At 32.0% G+C, this 22223-nt stretch overlaps 1 protein-coding gene across 1 annotated transcript; it reads right to left on the minus strand.

Moving 5' to 3' along the window:
• Window positions 1-3124: 3124 nt before the first annotated feature.
• LOC127134038 (truncated transcription factor CAULIFLOWER A) lies at window positions 3125-21650 on the minus strand. The gene is made up of 8 exons (XM_051061777.1): window positions 21101-21650; window positions 4772-4850; window positions 4547-4611; window positions 4363-4462; window positions 4238-4279; window positions 4043-4084; window positions 3538-3644; window positions 3125-3443 (listed from the first exon to the last, which is right to left on the minus strand). The coding sequence occupies exons 1-8, from the start codon at window positions 21283-21285 to the stop codon at window positions 3350-3352; spliced, it is 714 nt and encodes a 237-aa protein (XP_050917734.1). The 5' UTR covers window positions 21286-21650; the 3' UTR covers window positions 3125-3349.
• Between the last annotated feature and the right edge of the window lie 573 nt (window positions 21651-22223).

The following is a 22223-nucleotide window of genomic DNA, read 5'->3' on the forward strand; positions in this document are numbered from 1 at the left end:
TGTTTTGATGAGATTTTAGGAATTGTACAAACCATATTTAATTTAAATGCATTATTTTAGTATTTTAATTTGAATAAATGCCAAATAAATTTGTTGACCAATTGTAATGACTTGTTTATGTTTGACTCTTGTTCTTGGGCCTTGGTCAAGGTTGATTTGACTTTGTCGAATTAATATCATTGGATTTAGGGGATTGATGAAATGTACATTCCATCTCCCAAAATGAATGAATGATATTAATTTGGTAAAAGTCCTCCTTTAACCAATTTGTGATTTGATCCATTCCCCTCCCACTTCATCTTATTCCCTTTCTTCATTCATTCATTCCATTTGGCCTATGATATCTCATAATCCTAAGGCTAGTTGATTGAAAAATTGACATGAGTATGGATGAGATTAGGCCACACCTTTTGCATATTCTTTTTGTGTGTGGTATGTTTCATGAGCATCGTCCATTATACTATGTCTCTAACATGCATTAACACCAAAATTTTATTGTCCGGTCTCAAATAGTTGTGACTTCTACATAAGTCCAATTACGATTGTTTAACATAACGCTAAATTTGTGACATAAAAGGCATAAGCATTCTAGTTAGTGAGATTGTAAGTCTCCCCTGTTTCATGGTATTGTGTGGAAATTTGGCATTTTTTCCTTCCTTTGAAAGATGTTTTAGTTCAAGGATCCATGTTTGTGATAAGTGGGTTGAGTGTTCTCCAAAGAATAACTTCAATTAAAAAGCAAAAGCAAAACAATACTAATTTCTAACCAATTAACTACTAACTTTTAATTTCAAGTCCTTTACTTTAATGTCATTTAATTTTTGTTTCTATTCATTTGCCATTATTCATATCATTCTAATTGTTTATGATAATGCAATTTTTACTTTGTCCATTTGGACCATATTGTGTGATATATTTTGTTTGTGTATACTTTGCTTGTTTGTGTGGTCTTTGACCATTAATGTACATAATAATAACAAAAAACCTAAAAGACTTTTGTGTGGATTGTTGGATTGATCTTGGAAAAATGGACTTAGAATCTAGGCAACCTTCCTATGCTAAAGGACTTGGCCAATGCCAACTTGTTGAGAAACCAAGTGCTTGCAATTTGAAATTCATCTGATACATCTTTGAAGACATTTCTAAGTTCATCTGCAACATGATCATTGTGAAGCTGTTATTTTGAACCTGTGACTTGTGGAATTCATCTGTTACATGGGCTATTTTGGAGAAGATTATGGAATGGGTAAGCTTGGATGTGGCCATATTTATTTGATGCCTTTATCTTCAAGATAATATAATTGTGCATTTGTGTGTTGCTTGATTCTAAAAGTCCAAGGGAATTCTGGGTTTCTATTGACATTCTTGTCTATTGGATAGCTACCGATTTGGTCAGATCTTTTCAACTCTAAACTTTTAATTTTGTACATAGGATAGTCTCTTCATCTTCTCCCCATTTCTTTAATTTCAAAATCTATCCCTCCATTTTTCAAAATCTTCTTTGTGTGAACTACTTTTGTTCTAAACTTTGACCACTTTGCAAAAAAGGATAGAAACTTTGGCCTTATGCCATTGCATTTTCAAACTTCATTTCTTAAATCAAGCTTGTAAATAAATTTAACTATACTTGATCTAAACTTTTAAAAAGCCAAAAAGAGTTAACTCATTCAAACCATTTTTAGGCCTTTGTGCCTTTCAAACTTAAATTTTGTTAAAAGTAATGCATCCACTTTGAAATTTGTATCACGAACTACGAGGTTTTGATCCCTTATTTTTATGTTGGTACGTAGGCACAAGACCGAAGGTCTTGTCAAACACAAAAATATAATTAATGAATTCTTTTCTCATTCCCCCATTCTATTTGTTTGTAAACATCACTTTATACCAAGTACATATGCACACAAAAAGGGCTCCCTAGGAGTACCTAAGACACTTTGGGTGCTAACACCTTCCCTCAATGTAATCAACCCCCTTAGCTGTAATCTCTGACATTTTATTAGTTTTTATTTGAAAACTTCTTACTTTTTAGGTTTTGTTCGTACTTTTTCCCTTTTCCCTTGGAAACAATAAAAGCGCGGTGACGACTCTTGTTATTTGATCTCTAACTTGTCAATAGCTTGATGATCATGAATTTACCGCTACTCACTTGAAACCCAATAATCTCTCCCACAAGTGGGAGTCACCCATATCACTAGCCTTGATCCATAATAGGATCCACTTTCGGCCCCCTTCTATTAAATCATCTAATAAAGTATGTTAAGAGTGGTGTGCGGAAAAGAAAACTAGGATATTATTCAAAGAAAACTAGGATATTATTCAAAGGTGATTCGCCAATGAAGTCAAAGTAGAAATTCAAAATAGTGTGTTATGATGTAAATGGTCCATTGAAGTAAATTCATTGGAAATAATAGTTATTTTCTGACCATTAGAATTGAATATATAGACATATATGGCTCTAACTAATTTAAAAGAAAAGTGACGTATTTACAATATTCAAGAAATTTAATCTGCTTCATGAAAAAAAAAAGTGATTATAATTTAAAGAAATTGAGAAGAAAATGGTGGAGGTGAATATAATCTAAAATTTTCACTTTTTTTTTTGTTGAGAAACAATGAATGAAGATGAAATCACTGCACCATATATATCACAACACAATGATATAGAAAAGAGAAAGAACATAAGCCTATTAATTATGGCCATTAGCATGATAAAAGAAAAGAAGGTGCCACATATGTTTAGGGGTGAGACAATTTAATCAACTGTGCACAATATGAATAGAATTCCAACAAGAAAAGTGATGAATAAGACACCATATGAAATTTGGACGACTCTAAAATATAGCGTTGGGGCTATTTCAATATTTTTGGCTCACTATGCTTTTCACATGTTCTACAGAAAAATAGAAGGCAGTTGGATGATATGAGTCAAGCAATGTTCTTTGATAGGATATCATTCTACAAGTTGGTGGAAATGGTTTGCTGATAACAAGTCAGTTGTTGATAACAAGTCAACAATGACCGTTTGCAACTTGAGTAGTGCATAACTAAGCCATTGAAGAAGGTAGTTAGTTATGGTAGTCATGTTAGTTGCATAACATATGAAACAAGTTATGAAGGTAGTTAGTTAGTTAAACCATTTTGTATATAACAAATGCTTCACTCATCAATAATGATCCATTCCCTTGCCTTGACAACAAAAGGGATTATATTCAACATGAAATGTTTTATATGCAATAATAGTCTTCTTATGAAAGGTTGTATATGTAAGTCTATATAACTAGCCACTCATATTGATAATTATAAATTTTATACATATTAAACATGATATGTTTTATAATGGAATAGTCTTCTAGTCATTTATAGGACGAAGCATCCATGGTGGAAGAAGGGCATTAGATTGAGTTTGGCTTCCTTCATTATCACCTCTATCTTGAGGGGAACATCTACAAAGTTAAGATGAATGAATATAGTTAAGACATTCTCATATGTGCTTGTGTGTGTTTACTCTTATATTCAGTGAGATTAGAATATACTCACCCAATATTCAATGTCTCCAATGGTTGAGGTACAAGTGCAGTAGAATCTAGATCCATATCATCATTGTGTAGCTCAAGTTGGGCTAATGCCTTCTCTTTCTCCTTTATCTAGTTTTCACTCAAACCATTTCAACTGAGATTTAAACCAAAATTTGCTATCTACGAATAATATATATGATTTTAAACTACCATCTAAAACCACAATTATTGTCACAATATTACTGATGAGGTCATCTCTGCAATTTCATCGAATTGCAATTGTAATTATTTAAAATTATTACTACAATCATAGGCAACTTTGCTCAAATCTGCTAAATTAAGTGTCAAAACCCTAAAATTTAATTTTCTACTCACCTAAAGAAAAATATTAACTTTAAGTGTCTCTTAACTATGTATTCGTGCACACCTAAATCAAAATTTATGTTACAACGTCGCATTACAACGTTCACAACCGCGACCGCAACATAAAACCATACTATTGAACCAAAAAAATAACATTAGTATACCTTTTTTGTGAGCAGATTGTTTTTTTCTTGAAGGGCCTTATCCTGCATTGAATACAAACAAATTGCTGATAGACATTAGCAAATTATATTATGGTGTTTGATTGATGATCTAGAGGAATTGATTTACAGTCATACTACATGTATGAATTATAACTTAAATGTATTTATAATTACGGTGAGAGCTACTAGAATTACCTTTTTTTGGAGCTCTGAAATGGATTCATACACAACTTGGTTCTACAAAAGTTACAAATTAAAAAGTCATAGTAATTAATTAGCATACATTACAAAATATATTGGCAAGAATTTGTTTAACATACCTTTCTTGATCTAATCTGTTTGAGAGCTGAATCAAGTTGATGCTCCAAATTCTGAAGCTCTTTCATACTTAAGCCATCAAGTTCTTCACCCATAAAATTCCTGCAAACAAAAGGATTAAGCAAAGTTATAAACTAATATTACATTAATTACATGCCACAATTAATCAATTGTTAATAACAAAACCTTTGATTTTTCTGTATGACTTCCAACCTTGCCTTCAACTTTGCATGTTCTATAATCCAATTTTCCTAAGAGGGTATAAAATTAAATTAATCTTCCAATTTGGGTACGGTTAATATGTAAGGTTTAAAGAAAGTGATGCTACTTTCCAGTTAACATCAATTAATAATAACAATTAGACTAATAATATGAGTGAAAGATTCATTGATATAGGAGTTTATGGCCTACATTTTGGGGCTGATCATTTGGAACATGTTGCCTCTCCGCATATGAATACCTTTCATATCGTTCTAGAATTCTTTCCATACTGTTCACGAAAGAAAGAAAAAGTTAACCGAGACATCTTGAACTTAGCGTACTTAAAGAATTGAAAAATATTTGAAAAATGTTTGAACATCAATCAGTATAGAAAATGAAAGATAAATGAGAAATGAATTTAAAAGATAATGAACATGATTGAATCTTTGTTAACAAGGTATTTATCTCTACGACTATAAATAAATTATAGTTCCTTTTTATTTCTATGATGAATTAGGGTTACAATGTTACAATATATATATATATATATATATATATATATATATATATATATATATATATATATATATATATATATATATATATATATATATATATATAATACTATAAAGTAGTTTACAATAACACACATGAACCGTACCGCAGGTGCTATTGCCTCCGCACCCCTAGTCACCTATCCACAAAACAGTTGAGTCTAAGGCACGTTTAAAGTTTCTATGATAAAATCTTAGATTCTTATTTTGTTCCTCTTTGTCTTTATATGAGACATACTCATCAATCTCCATCTTGAAGAATATCAAATTCCTATGAAGACTTCTTGTATGACGATCCCGCTCAACACATAAATATGTTACTAGTCCAATAAATGTTTGAATTTGTTATTCATTATTGACTTGGTCAACATATCATTTGTATTTTATTAAGTATGAACTTTTTCAAATAATATCTATCCAAATCGAAGTAACTATTTGATCTTGTGAAAACTCATATTAATATGTTTGGTCCTAACATGATACTACCTGCATATTGTTCACTGGCGGCGGATCAACATCCACATGAATCACGTGTTTGCTTGAAGTTTCTCCTTCAAATGTTGACACATATGGTGTAATTGACTGCTTCAACATTAAATTCTCATATAAAATAACATTTCTACTGATTATTGTCTTCTTTTTAATCGGATCCCATAACTTAAACACCTTCACACCTTTTGCATAACCAGCAAAGACACACTTCTTTGACTTTGGATCATGTTTGGATCAATCGTCACTGAATATATACACATGAGATGGACACCTAAAAATACTTAAATTGTCAATATCAATAGGATTGCATGTCCATGCCTTCTCTTCAACCATCCCCTCCAATGAAGTTCACTGTGACTTATTATATGATAGTCCACTAGGTTAACTTCCTCTGTCTAAAACACTTTTGATATTCCAACATTTAACAAGAGAGATCTTGTCCTTTCAGTCAGAGACCTACACATCCTCTCTAGAACACCATTTTTTGTGGTGTTTTACAAACTGAGAAATGCCTTTGAATAATGTGTTCTTCACAAAACCTCTTGAAATTAAAATCAATGTACTTTTTCTCATTACCTAACTGCAAATACTTAATTTTTCTACTTGTTTGATTATATACCTTTTCCTTTCATAACCTGAATTCGGTATAAACTTCATATTTCTACTTCAAAAAATACATTAAAACCTTATGATAAAAATGATATGTTAAAGTCACAAAATATATCCATCCATAAAAATCTCACTAGTAAGCCGCGAAACATATGAATGCACATAGTCTAAAACTCCCTCTATTTTGTGCTTTCAGGTTTTGAATCGAACATGACATTTACCAAGTCTACAATACTTGCACAAATCCATCTTACAACTACAAACACCCTTCAATAGAATTCTCTTATGAAGTTTCATCATCCCACGCTAATTGAGATGACCTAGATGCATATGTAAGAGTTTGGTTGTATCATTATCAAAATAAAATGATGCAACATCATCTACATCATTGTTCCCCAAAAGTTTATATATGTTATGTACAATTCTCCTTGCTCTCATCACAGTCAATGAACCTTTTCTATCCTAAATAAGGTCTCTATCTCCATCAGACTTATAGAAGAAACTATTTTCCTGCTGAGTAACTAAGGAGATCAAGTTCTTTCTTAATTTCTTACTTATCTAACATCATTTAATGTCCATATGCCACCATTGTCTAAGGAAATTTTAATTTGTCTCATTCCAATGATACCTGTTTTATCATTATCAATATAAACAAACCCAAAGTTAACTAACTTGAATCTAGTAAACCATTCTCGGTGTGGCATCATGTGGTAAGAATAGCCAGAGTCAAGAATCCACACATTTGCGCACTTGCTGGATGAAACACCCAATATATCTTTTTCACTTCCAGAATCATCAATTTGAACCACATTTGCAAAACTGGATGAGCCTTACTTTCCGTTTAGATATTCCTTATTTCAATGCTCTATTTGTTTGCGACTATAACATTTAGCTGATTTTTTATTCTAAGATTTAGACCACTTCATTTTAGAACCTGTTTCACCCTTGTTCCTCCCACGATCATGATAATGAATGTAAAATACAATGAACACAATCAATCTTTGTTAATGCAGTTCAGCTAATGATGCCTACCTATGCGACTATGGAACAATTATAGTTACTTCCCATTTATGTGATGAACTAGGGTTACAATGTTACAAGAAATATATATAATACTATGACTCAGTTTATAATAATAATACTCATGAATTGTATCGTGGGGGCTACAGTCGCTCACCCTTAGTTACCTACCCACATCAAACAGGTGAGAATAAGACATAGTTGAAGTTTCAACTTTAATTTCTTGTATTTGTATTATGTTCCTCTTTGTATTTATATGAGACAAACTAGACATAAGATATGCTAGAATGTGAAGAAATATGATTGAACCAAATAAGAATAGCATAATGGCCCATTTACATTTAAAGTATAAAATCACCGATAAATATTCAAATACTTAGTAAATATTCTTTCTAGTAAACTATTAAATCTCAATACCCATTTAAACTGTCAAATAGATCACACAAAACTATAATAATCCCTAGGTAAAGTCAGTCACTTAATCGATTATCCATCCTCTCAAATAATTATCTTTTGAAGACTTATCAACTAAGGTACTTAATCAATTAATCTAATTTCTTTAATCAAAGAACAATTAAACTCTAACATATACAAATTTCACATAATTCATAAACAATCATCACAAATAGTTTACAACATCAACAATAGATGAATTAAAAATTATCAATATCAATCATCATGATTATATTTCAAAGAACAAGATTATATAACACACAATAACATATGAGAGGAATGAGTCACATCTCCATCCAAAATCTTAAGGCGTGAAATATATATGTAATCTCTCTTATAAGACTAAAATTTCACTCATTTATAGACAATGTGAGACTTAACCACTCACCCTTACACTAAACACTTACAACAATATTGACACTTAGTTATGATCTGACATTTCTATCCAAATAAGGTATTGTTTAATATTTTAAAAAAATAGTATCTAACCACTACCATGAGAGAGCTTTTGCTTGAGGTGGAGCGTATAAGTTGATGGATTCACATTTGAGAGAAAGATTATTGAGACATAAGTATGAGTTAGAAGTCTCACATTTCTTTAAAAATGGAGGTTGAGCACTTTCTTAGTGAGAGAAACATATATACCTAATTATGTAAAGTTTTGGGTTCACATGTGATGTCTATCTAACTTATATGGTTTCTCTTTATAGAATGTGGATGTTCCCCCTCATGACCCATCAACGGTATCAAAGCCATGTTTAATCCTCAATCTCCATCCATGGCAAATGGAAGTATAACCTCTAATCAATTCCCAACCAATATATCAATATTCAAGGGAAAACACTATAATAGATTGTGTGCAGAGATGAAAGTTATATTAGAATTTTAATATGTGCTTGAAATTGTGAATGATGGTTTATTGACATTAGATGCAAATGCTATAGAGGTACAAAGAGCTACTCATTGTAAAATGGGCAAGAAAGATGGGAAAGGCTTATTCATGATCCATTAGTGTGGGGATTCAAATGTCATTGAGAAAATAAACGAGCAACCAAAGATGTGTGGCGATGCTCTCAAGAAATAAAATGGTGGGGATGAGAAATTAAAAAAAAGTCAAGTTAAAATCCTAGAGGAAAAAATATGAGAATTTGGAAATGAATGATGGTGAAGCAATTAACTAGTTCTTCTCAAGATTGGTGTTTTTGACCAATCAAATGAAGTCATTTGGAGAGAATATTTTTGAATTGCATAAAATGGAGAAGGTTCGAATAGTTGTTTATGTCATGTTTTATCGCATTTTTGTGGCCAATAAAGAGTCCAAAGATTTATGTGAAATAAAGCTTGAATAATTGCAAGTATCTCTTGAAGCTCATGGGTTGAGGACTAAATAGATAAATTCAAAGAAGGTGTCTGAACAAGTTTGAAGGCAAAAATTCTTCAAGAAAATGAAAGAAGACTCCTCAAAAAAAATGGAAGAAGAAGTGGAATGAAAGTAATGGTGTAGGAAATTACTCAAGAAGTTTGGATGAGACAAGCAAGAATGATGCCCCTCACAAACATAAATTAAAAAAAGGTGGAGATGAAGGAAGTTCAATGTTATTGTTTCCAAAAGATTGGACACTAGGCTAGGGGTTGTTAGTTCAAGAACGAATCAAATGGAAATGACAAATGTGTAGCAAAATCTTCTTATGTTGGAAGTAGTGGCTCGGAAGAAGACATTTTGATGGTTGATACAAAGTTGGCTTATGATAAAACCAATGTTTTGTATTTGGACACAGGGTGTATCAATCGTATGACTGGCAATAAAAACTAGTTCATTAAGCTTGACGAATCTGTGAGGAGGTCCATTATGTTTGCAGACAATAGCATGGTCACATTATACGGAATGGGAAACATTCTTGTGAAGAAAAGGGATGGAAAAAAGCCACCATATGTGATATTTTATATGCCTCTTCTATGGAAAGAAACTTGATCAACTTGGGTCAATTGTTTCATAAAGAGCTAAAGGTGTTTGATATAATTTACAAGTTAATAGTGAAGGCAACTTTGTCAACTAACATGACATTAAAGATTATAATCAACAAATTAGACAGTCAATGTCAACCACAATTGGAGATCAAAATTGGACTTGGCCATAGAGATTTAACCATCTCAATTTTAGGAATCTCAAGTTGATGCACATGAAGAGGATGGTATATGGAATTCCCATTATTATAACGTCAAAGCAATTATGTGAGGAGTGCTCATTTCCAAACAAGCTAGAAATTCATTGAACCATGACTTTCCAATGAAGTCACAACAGAACTTGGAGGTTGTGCACTTAGATGTGTGTGGCCTCTTTGAAGTAAAGTCACTATGAGGTAATTGTTACTTCTTAACATTTATATATGAATTCACTAGGTACATGTAGATTTACTTGTTGGAGAAGAAAAGTAAGGTGTTTGCCAATTTCAAGATATGGAAGCTGCTAGATGAAAAGGAGGTTGAATGTGACATTAAAAGGTTGAGAACTGATAGTGGTGGTGAGTACACCTAAAATGAATTTTATCATTTTTATGAAGGATCTGGAATAAATCATGAATTCATAGCACCTTACACACCTCAACATAATGGAATCGTTGAGCAAAAGGATAAAAATATCCCAAACGTGGCTATAAGCATGCACAAATCAAAATAAATGCCAAATAATTTTTAGGTTGAGGCTACTTCGACTACTATCTACATCATCGATAGAAGTCCAACAAAGAAATTGCACAAAGAGACTCCTTATGAATCTTGGTTAAGCCTGAAACCAAGTATTAAACACTTCAAGATTTTGTGCCCTTTATGTTAAAGGCATGCACTTGAGAAACTCAGAAGGAAACTTGATGATAAAGGCCAAACCATGACCTTGGTTGGCTATGATTCCATAGGTTCCTACAAGTTGTTCTCACCAAATGTGAACAAGGTGGTGATTAGTAAGGATGTAGAATATGGTGAAAGCAAAGTATGGAATTAGCTCAACTAAATGCAAGAGAGTGAAGGTTCAAGTCACATTAGAACCACTCTTTAAGGTGATGAATAAGAAGTATAGAATGAGACTGAACATGTACAACCTCAAGAGATGAGAAGATTAAGAGCCAAAACTCAATCAGTCAGATTGAATGATTATAAGAGGTTTTTGGATCAAGCCATAAGTGAAAATGGTGACCTAATTGAAGAACATGTAATGGTTGGGTTTGATAAAATATATCATATTCAAGCCATGAGAGATAATAATTGGCAAGGTGAAATAAAACAAGAGATCAAGGCCATTGAAAATAATAAAACCTAGTAACTGGTTAATTATTTAAGTAAGACGACAATAGATAAGTTGAGATTACAATCTGAAGTTGAATCCAAATGGTGAAATTTCCAAGAATAAGGAAATATTGGTGGCAAAAGGAATGTAGAGGCTTGAAGATGCACTAACTTGATGTACAGTTAGCATTCCTCAATTGACCTCTAGAAGAAGTTTATGTGAAGCAGACACCAAATTTTAAGGTGAAGGGGAAAGAGTGGATAATGTATTAGTTTAGAAAAGCATTGTATATATTGAATCAAACACATAAGGCATAAAACAAGAGGATTTATAGCTTCTTGATCAAACTAGGTTTCAACAAGTACACATCAGAACACTAAGTGTTTGTGAAAGGCTCAAGTGAACAAGATCAAGTCATCATATGTCTTTTTGTAAATGACCTACTAGTCACATCTTCTTATGAAGAATAATTTGAAAAGTTCAAGGAAAGTATGGATAATGATTTTGAAATGTCATACTTAGGAAATTTGACATGCTTCTTGTGAATGGAAATGGTAAACACAAAGCATATAGTTTTCTTGCATCAAAAGAAATATGCATAAGACATCTTAAAGAATTTCAAGATGAGCAATTGTAATCATGTAATCACACTTATAAAGACCTACATAAAATTGAAGAAGGAGTCACAAGATAAAATGGTGGATAACATACTATACAAACAAATCATTGGCTCTCTAAGGTATTTTTGCAACCCAAGACCAAACATTTGTGATAGTGTGGGATTGGTTAGAGGATTTATGGAGGAACCAAGGCTATGTCAACTACTTGTAAAAATAGGATCCTAAGGCACATTATAGGTACAATTGACCATGGAGTTCTCATGCCAAATAAACAAAACAAAACAAAAGAATGGAAGCCAAGGTGTATGGTTATTCTGATTCATATTGGACCGGTGATGAAAATGATAGAAAGATAACATTTGGTTACTTGTTCATGCTTGTATTAGGACCAATATCATGGAGTTTAAAGAAGCATACATTATGGTTTTGTCTTCATGTGAGACAGAGCATGTTGCAACCTCATACGTTGCATGTCAAGCACTTTTATTAGAGATGTTACTTGAAGATTTGGATATGAACAACTGTGTGCAAATCAAGTTGGTAGTGGATAATCAATCAGCAAGTGATTTGGAAAACACTTCTATGAGCCATGTTAGGATCAAGCATCTAGAAAGAAGGTACAATTTCCTTAGGAACCAAGTTGGTAAAGAGCGGTTAAGAAATGAATATTACAAAATTGAACTGCAATTGGTAGATATCTTAACAAAACCCTTGAAACATGCAAGGTTTGAATGCCTTAAAGGGTTAATGGAAATGAGGAAGAGAATCAGAATTAGGAAGGGTAATAAATGTAATTATATATATTATTTTTAGTGAAAGTTTGAAAGTGTTGCAATTTGCACAAGCAAAATGTCACACCTTTGTAGTTTTAGTTAGTTAGTTTATTGTGAGTCTTCTAACTACTATAAATAGCTCATTCCATTGCAATTGTATGATATCCATTCGTTAATAAATCTCTCTCCATGAATTGCCTTTAATTCTCTATAATTTCCTCAACATTATCACAACTTAATTGAGTAAGGTTAGAATCTAATTTGGAGATGGGGTGTGAGAATAGATATTTTTGTTTTTCCTACTTGATAGTTTAAGTGTTATTGTCACAAATGTGAATAGCTCATCAATATATACTAAGTTGAACACTTATGGTGTTTGTGATTTGATTCTCAATGAAGATATTTGACGAAGAGAGATTAGTATCTCTCCATCCTTTTTAATATTGCATACATATTCAAGAGGAAGAAATTCAACCAAAAAATTGATGCAGTAAATCATAGGTCAAGTGGTACAATATTAGAAATTATCATTTTCCTATAACTCAACAACTATTTGTGTTGGATTTAGGAAATGATAGGACAATTCAAAAATCAATGAATAAGGCTAAGCGAGAATTATGTCTTTAAAAGAAAACTTTATTTGAGAATTATATCTTTAAATTTTTCTATAAGGTTTAACTTGGTAATGATAAATCTTGTGAGTCTGTGGATAAAGGTGAAGTGAATATTAAGTTGAATGCTTCTTAATAGGAATTGAAATAAGCCAAACATATTCCAAAAATAACAAAAAGCTTAATCTTAATATGTTATTTGGCTAGTGACACATACGCAAAATATTTCTATGGTTATGATTGTAAGATTTAAAAGGGTACAATGGCGAATTGTTGCACTAAATGGAGTGGCCTTTTGTAAGACAACATGAGAATATAATTTGGTTGATATTACGACAAATGAAAATATCAACATATAACACCAAATACTAGACCTTGTGAATGATAAAGGGATGGCCATAATGAACTAAAAATAAAAAAAATAACCCAGTCTTTGGTCAATTGAACTCAACATATGTTAGGATTTTATACTTTGAATGTGGAAAATAGTTCATTTTTAGACAAGTAGAAAAAACTTAAAAAACAAAAATTGAGCTTGTTTGCTTTGATGTTTATGGTCTAAAAAATGTATCATGCATGAAGGAGCTGAACATTATTTTATGACTTTGATTAATGATCAATCTAGGAAGATCTCTCTCTCTCTCTCTCTCTCTCTCTCTCTCTCTCTCTCAAAAACAAAACAAAAAAATAAAAAAAAATAAACCATCAATCCTTGTTCATGCTTTTGGAGCTTGTTTAAGTCCATACAATGCCTCATGCAACTCGTACACTTTTTTCTCTTGGCCTTCTTTCTCAAAACCAAATGGTTGTGAAACATACGCTTCTTCATCTAAAAGAACATTTTGAAATGCACACTTTACATCCATATGACACATGGACTAGTTATTGATATTGGCTAAGGAAATAACCAATCTAATCATCTCAATCCTGACAACTAGTGCAAAGACTTCCCTCAAAACCAATACCTTCCCTTTAAAGAAACCCTTTTCCCACAAGTATTTATTTGTGTGTGATCACTTCACCCTTAGGACCTAGCTTCACTTTATATACCCACTTCACATCAATTGCCTTATTTCCAAGTTGTATATCAATAGGTGACCATGTTTTGTTGGCTTCTATAGAATATAGCTCCTCTATTATATCACTCTCACATTAAGGATCCTTCAATGCATCAATCACATTAACTAGTTCATTGTATCCACAAAATGCATAGTGTGCCAATTCACCTTCATCATTGACCACATCATCTAGTGTGACTACACAATTTTGCAGTCTGGCTAGCATGTTTCTCAAAGTACTTGAAATATATCTCTATATTGACAAGTCCAAAGGCAAAGTATTGTACTCACAAAGGTTATTACATATATTTTGGGTTCCACATTTAGGTCCCTGATAATTTAAATTGAGTTTGACTAAGAGGTATATAAAAAAAATCTGACTAAATATTGTTATAACAAGGATTATAACTAAATTTCTCTTAAACTTTTAGTTCTTAATTGAAATTTTTGACAGATATATTACCAATCTTCATGGTCATAGATCCATGAAATTTACCTTCAATTTCATCAAACGATTTCACAAACCAAATAGATTAACAAGCACAAGGTGAAAGTGTAATGTACTCTGCTTCACATGACGATAAATTCACTGTAGTTTCCTTTCTTGAGCTCCAAGCTACTGGTCCACCACCTAGCATAAACACATAACCTGATGTTGATTTTCTATCAATAGAATCACCATACCAACTATAATTAGTGTATATAACAAGCTTGCACTCCCTTCCTTCATATGTTGTTGGAATTATTTTTCCATAATCCAATGTGCCTCTAAGATACGTTAGTATCCTCTCTGAGGCGACTTTGTGTGACAGTTTTTGGCTTTTGCATAACCTACTCACCATACCTGCATATGTGTAAAACCATGCCTTTTATGAAAAATTTACCTCAATGATCCAATGAGCCTTCTATACTAAGTCTGATTAATGTCACACTCATTTGAGTTCATTATCAATTATAGTCTTGGTTCAGCTGGTGTTGATGTAGTATTGCAAAGCTCCATCTCAATCTCTTGAGTATCTCACTAGCATATCTTCTTTGATGCATCAACAATCATCTTAAATTTCTTTCTTGCAACTACATGTGATCAACAAGTCATCTACATAAAGGCATAAAATTATCAACTCATTATTGTTGCTCTTTTTTAGATACACACCATGCTCAATCACACACTTCATGAATCTCGTCTCTCTTAGGATACCACCAATCTTCTTATTCCAAGCTCTTGGAGCTTGTTTAAGTCCATACAATGCTTCATGTAGTTTGTACATTTTTTCTCTTGGCTTTCTTTCTCAAAACCAACTAGTTTTGACACATACACTTCTTCATCTAAAGGAATATTTTAAAATGCACACTTTACGTCCATATGTCACATGGATCAGTTATTGATATTGGCTAAAGCAATAACCAATCTAATTATCTATATCCTAGAAGTTGGTGCAAAGACTTCATTAAAACCAATACCTTTCGTTTGAAGAAACTCTTTGGCTTTCTTTATGTCTGATCACTTCACCCTTAGGATTGAACTTCACTTTATATACCCATTTCACATCAATTGCCTTATTTTCATGTGGTACATCAATAAGTGACCAAGTTTTGTTGACTTCTATAGAATGTATCTCCTCTATTATACCAATTGCCCATTAAGGATCCTTCAATGCATCAATCACATTCACTGGCTCAATGCCTGCATATAATGCATAGTGTATCAGCTCACCTTCAACATTGACCACATCATCTGGTGTGACTACACAATCTTGTAATCTGGCTAGCATGTTTCTAGTTCTTAAAGTTTGGTTGGTACTTGCTTGAGTTTGCATTTCAACTTCACTACTTGGTTCTTCATACATGATCCTCACTAAATTCTTCTTAGCATTCTTGCTCTAATACCATTCTTTTATCTCATTTATTACCACATCTCTACTGGTTACTATTTGGTTATTAATATTACCAACAACTTGTAACCAACAGTTTAGTAGTAACCAATTAAGATCATTTGGCTTGATTTATCATCAATATTCCTCTTCAATTGGCCAAGCATGTGTATATATGCAATAGACTCAAATAAGTTTAAGTGACTCGAGCTTTGTTTGACGCTAAACCAACATTATTTTATGGGTGATCCTCTCTAGCCTCTTAGTAGGGCATCTGTTCAAGATGTATGTTATAGTGGACACACCATCACCCCTTAGTTCACTAGGTAAATTCTCACCCTTTAACATACTTTTTACCATGTTCGTGATGGTCATGTTCTTTCTATCTGAAGTCCATTTTGTTAAGGTGTATATGGTGGTGCAACCTCATGGTCAATTCCCTCTCTTTCACATAGTGCATCAAAATCACTTGACATATTCTCTCCTCTACCATCAATTACTTATACCTTGATTTTGTGACCCCATTGCCTTTCCACCATGGACTTGAATTTCGAAAACACATCATTCACTTCACTTTTATTCTTAATCCAACATGTCCATAATTTTTTGCTGAAATCATCTATAAATGTAACAAAGTACTTGTTACCTCCAATTAGGTCTACTTGTATAGGGACACACACATTAGAGTATATGAGTTCAAGAGAGGCTCTAGACTTGCTTCCTATATCCTTGTTGAAATTATTTTTTATGTTGCTTGTCTTGTACATATTCTTCATACATTTCACTAGGAATCGGAATTTTAAGTAACCTTGAAACCATATTTTTCTTCTTCAGATTACCAATGTCTCTAAAGTAGAGATGGTCAAGCCTATAGTGCCATAACCACCCATCCCTTATAGCTAGGGGTGGAAAGCGGGCATGACTGCCCCGTTTAGCCCACCCAGCAAAATACTTCATAAAAACAAGACATGGCATGCATTACGTAGGGTGTGGGCTTAAAACCTTGGGTTGCCCCGAAAAAACTGAGGACGGGGTAGGACGGGTCCGCGGTCACTGCACCTTTTTAGCCTAAAATTTTAAATAACTTATGGTAATACTCACGCCCACAAAAGCCCACATTAAAGTGAGGCGGGATGGGGAAAGCATATTAAAAGGTGCATGCCTAAAACTTTTGCCTGTCCCACAAAAAATGCATGAAAAATGGGCATGTCCAACGGGTCGAGCCTATTTTGCCACCCTACTTCTAGTTGTAGTTTCTATGCACTCATGATCCAACACATCAAGTTAAATCTTTTAGGTCCTATTTTGAGACATAAATGACTTTAATATCAATCTTCCACTTAAGTCATTTACTCTCATGATATTGTCCTATATCAACATTTTATAGTTCTTTTCAATAAATTGGCCAATGCTAAGTAGGTTACTCTTCATTCCTGTAATGTATAGATCATTTAAATTAATGATTGTTTTCCATATTTCCTCATGACCAAGACATCACCAATTCCTTCAGATACCAAAGTACAATCATTTGCAAAATTCACTTTGTTCTTCATGGATTGACTGATGTTGACAAACCAGTCTTTTCTACCAATCATGTGTAATGAGCACCCTGAGGCTAAATACCATTGGTCTTTATGCTTCTATTCTTCCTTTTTTGTTACCATCAACAAAACATCCTCATCATCTTGCTTTGCAAGCTTTGTATCATCTTCTTGATTATTCTTGTTTGCAAAGTATTCATCAACAAAGTGGCCATATTTTTGGCAGTTGTAACATTGGATGTTATTATTGTCAAACTTCTTTCTTCCTCCCCTACCTCTATTTGTAACACAACCTCTATGACCACCTTGATTTTCACCTTGTTTATGATTTGATGAACTTCATTCTTGGTGATAATTTCTACCATTCAAGTTGTTGTAGCCATCTATACCTTTGTTTCTATTACACTTTTCTTTTCCTTTCTTGTGTTTTCCTGAGTGTGTCTGCAATGCCACCTCTGATTTTGTCTTGTTTGCATACCTTTATATCATTCTTTTTTCATGAGATTGAAGATTCCCTTGTAGTTCTTCTTTTGTCAAACTTAATTTTTCTATGGCCACCACAATATGGTCGGATTTTAGGGACAAAAATCTCAAGATCTTTTCAAGTATATTCTTGGTTGACATCACCTCATCATACATTTTGATTTAGTTCACCCGCCTAGTCATCCCTGTAAAGAAGTTGCCTATGCTTTCATGTTTTCTCATCTAAAGTAATCCATACAGGCTCTTGTGAGTTTATAACATCACTTCCTTCACCTTCTCAGCACCAACACAAGATTTTTCAAATTTATCCCATGCTTCTTTCGATGCATCAACAACATCTTCAACCTTCTCAAACTTATTTGGATCAATACATTGATGAATTATAAAGAGAGTTTTATAATTATTTTTCTTCAATTCTTTATGCGCATTCTTCTTATCATCAGTGGCACAATCACTAATTATTTTAACTCCATTGTTCACAAGATCCCACGCAACTTGGTAGCAAAATAACTACCTTCATCTGTTTGCACTAATTATCATAATTCTTTCCATTTAGAAATGGAAGATTTGTAGGAAAATGACAATTTGAATGAGAAGTCATTGGTTAAGATCTTCCAATAATCATAACTGAAACTCTAGATATCATATGTTCGAACAAAACACTCAAGCAAGAACGCTTTATCACTCACTTCACTTTGAATGATGAACTTGGATTGCTCAAGATTTTGTTCTCCCACTCACATATTTTGCACATTAAGATTTGAAAGACGAAGATCAGAAGAAAGAGAAAAGATATATTGCATTACTCTTGAAAGTTTACAACGCTAGAGTATTTAAATGAGGTTATTTGCACACCAAACAACTTAACAAACTCTAATTAATTTTTATAGCCTAACTAACAAAATAAATTCTATTAAAACACAATTCTCTTCACTAAGAAACTTTTACTTGAGCATCAAGTAAGATACTAACATACTAACACAATGATTATACTTAACACTCACTTCATCACTAGTTAAGAAAACCGTATAAAAGAAAGTAAACATATCTAAAATCTAGAAGAAAAATCTTACCAATCAGCCCTTGGTGAAAGAAAAAAAAACAACCCTTAAACATAATGCGTGAAAAACATAGACAACTACTACTTAAAGAGACCTAAAGAACTAAAGTACTTAAAGACAACAAACCCCAAACTTTTATTTGTCACATGTAATTTAGCTTCGACTATGTGGTATATGATCTTAAGTGGTTGGTCGGACAGATTGTTCTTCCAAGTAACCCTAGATTTTATTGAATTTATTCTCTCCTTATATGGTAAGGTGAAGATTATGAGTGACTTTTCTCTGATTTGATATTTAGTTGTCTAATCTATTTAGATAGTTTGAAATGACACCATTTTTTTAGTTTTCCGTTAAACTTGAAAGAAGTGGAGGAAAAAGTATTTTTCTAGTTTAGAAATGGTTTCTAACTAGATAGATATGAGATGAACTCAAGTAGTTTCTCTAAATTTTTAAAGAATTTTATCATCTACCTTAACTTACTGTCAATAGAGAGATTTTGTCTTCATTCTAGGATTGACTAATTATTATGGTACCTTCCTTTAGAGTCTCTGTTTTGTTAATGATGGCACTGGTTTTTAGTTGTTTGAGTTTGCTCTTTCGTTTGTTTTATTTTGGTTTTTCAAGTTATGTTGGTGCAGTTATTGTTTCTTTTGTTGTCTTATTGTAGTTAAGTGCACCTTGTGCTTTCTATTCTTGTTCTTATTATATTTTACTTGATTAATATTTTCAGGTCATTTAATATATTATTTTCTTATAAAAAAAACCACCTCTCACCCTATACCTAATATATAAAATAAAAACTTAAATATCTCAAATAAACAATCTATCTATCTTTCTCAAGAAGTAGAATAACATTTGGAAGTAGAAAACACATTTTTTATTTTTGACTAGTAACAATCTAGCACTAACAACATGTCTGTTAGGTTTCTGGTGTTTGTAAATTGAATTGGAATCGTATGATATTTGCATGACACTAACATTGCGACAGTGATCAGTCATTACTTTTTCTGTTATTTTCTCATATTTATGTCTGAAGCAAAATACGTCAGATCATTGTGCTGCTCTCAAATAGCGAATCAACAATGCTTTATTTGGCCATGCAACGGCCCCTACACCAATAACCACTTTATCTCTTATCATGCTTAGTAAATATTTCACATCAACTGCAGATAATATATAAGTTATGCCGAACGAAAAATAATAATAATAAAACAAAACGCTGGTTTCTAGGGTTGAATTTATAAATTGTGTCAAACTATAATGATATATATTTCACTCTATGAATCTCAGACACCTCAAAAATCACAGCATTCCATGACATGATGCGATAATAATGAGAAAATTAATTAACTAATTAATTAATTATCAGTGTTGATTTCCGACACAGATAATGATACTATTTTTTAAGAGATGCCGGAGCATAGTTGAAATTCTGACTCAATTGATTAATATAATTGTTTTGAAACACTAATTGATTAATATAATTGTTTTGAAACACTAATTAGGTTCCTATTCTACTTAAAAGATGATATCACATGTAACACATCCCTGTCATTAAGGATTTTCCCACAAACTATATATATGTAGCTATGAGAAGATTGAATTATTCCATTACCATATCAATCATAATCATCAATAGTAATTAGGATTGAGTCAAAAGTCTTTTTTTTTTCATTGAATATTGAATATATAAAATACTATAACTATGTATATAATAATTAAATTGACTACTTGACCTAATTAACTAATAAAATTAATTTCTTAGGTATTATTTCAAGATTTTTTTAAAACCTTATCAACACATATACACTTTTAAATCCTACCATCATGTAAAAAGCAATAAAATATAATAATAGTTATAAATAAAAAATTGAATAAATTATACTAAAAGTTTCCTCTCCCAGAATCATAAAATATGGATCATCAAAAAGATGATCAAGAAAACCTAATTTTAGTAGATCCATGAGATGAATCATATATATATATATATATATATATATATATATATATATATTAAAAATTAGAAAGAAGTAAAGAAAGGCTAGAGAAAGTAAATCTAGGTATAGTACGTAAGAAATGGTAATAATAATATGTAATTAAATATTATAAATACCAGGGATCGCTTGAATATTCATAGAGTTTTCCTTTGTTGGAGAAGACAATAAGAGCAACTTCAGCATCACAGAGCACAGAGATCTCATGAGCTTTCTTCAACAGACCACATCTTCTCTTTGAAAATGTCACTTGCCTATTGATCTTGTTCTCAATCCTCTTCAATTGCACCCTTCCTCTCCCCATATCTCAATACCAACAAAGATGCACCTTTCAATTGTTATATATCTATATGTTTTTGTGTGTATAATTATAGGTTATGTACGTGAAGTAGAGGAGGAGTAGAAGAAGAAGGTTGGTAATAAGTGGAAAAAACTTAGAAAGAAAACAAAGGAGGGAATTATTTGGTTGGCATTATCATATTCGACGAAAATAAAAGGAAAAAGTGAAAGTTGAAAAATGAATGGAGAAAGGTGGTTTTGTGAAACTAAAGTGGTTTTGTGATAGTTTGCTGTCGAGTTGGGATTGGACAGAGGTGCTATTAAGATAATCCGTGGTTGTCTTGTCCTCCTATTTAATTTCTCGTACGATATGTCGTTTCACGTTTAAGTCTTGGAATTTTTCAACGAACTAATATCTGTTTTAGTTTCTGATTTTGAGTATATTAAATTTGTAAAGACACTTGAGTACTTAACTTTTGTTAATTATTTAGATCATTAAATTTTACTTTTGCCGGTTAGTTTAATTGTCAAATATGTCTTACGTTAGTTAATTTGGTTCATATAAAAATGTGAAAATAGAAAATATACATGGACAACATTGACATTCAGTGAGTGACCAATATTCTACCAAATCATAAATATTTTAAAAGTAATTATATAATATTCTACCAAATTATAAATATTTTAAAAGTGATTATATATGAATGACATAATGATGATTTTTTATTAAACAATAATGTAAAATTATTTTATCATGTCAATGATTGTCCATTAAATTTTATCATATTATGAAACAAATATACACAAAAATCTAAATTTCAATACATTTATGGTATTTGAATATATTTGGAGAATAATTGATTTATTGTAAGGAGTTTTCAGACTTCAAATACCGATATGATCTTGTTATGGATGTTATATTTGATATATTTCAGTGGATCGGTGTATCTTTAAAGAAAGAGA

This window comes from Lathyrus oleraceus, chromosome 1 (assembly GCF_024323335.1).
Source record: "Lathyrus oleraceus cultivar Zhongwan6 chromosome 1, CAAS_Psat_ZW6_1.0, whole genome shotgun sequence".
NCBI lineage: Eukaryota > Viridiplantae > Streptophyta > Magnoliopsida > Fabales > Fabaceae > Lathyrus > Lathyrus oleraceus.

Excerpts from the sequence above, each read along its gene's own strand:
- LOC127134038 (XM_051061777.1), bottom strand. The coding sequence starts at position 21,285 with ATGGGGAGAGGAAGGGTGCAATTGAAGAGGATTGAGAACAAGATCAAT. Across the intron at positions 4,085-4,237 it reads TTTCAGAGCTCCAAAAAAAG|GATAAGGCCCTTCAAGAAAA; the intron begins GTAATTCTAGTA and ends TATTCAATGCAG. Across the intron at positions 3,444-3,537 it reads TTGGAGACATTGAATATTGG|ATGTTCCCCTCAAGATAGAG; the intron begins GTGAGTATATTC and ends TTAACTTTGTAG.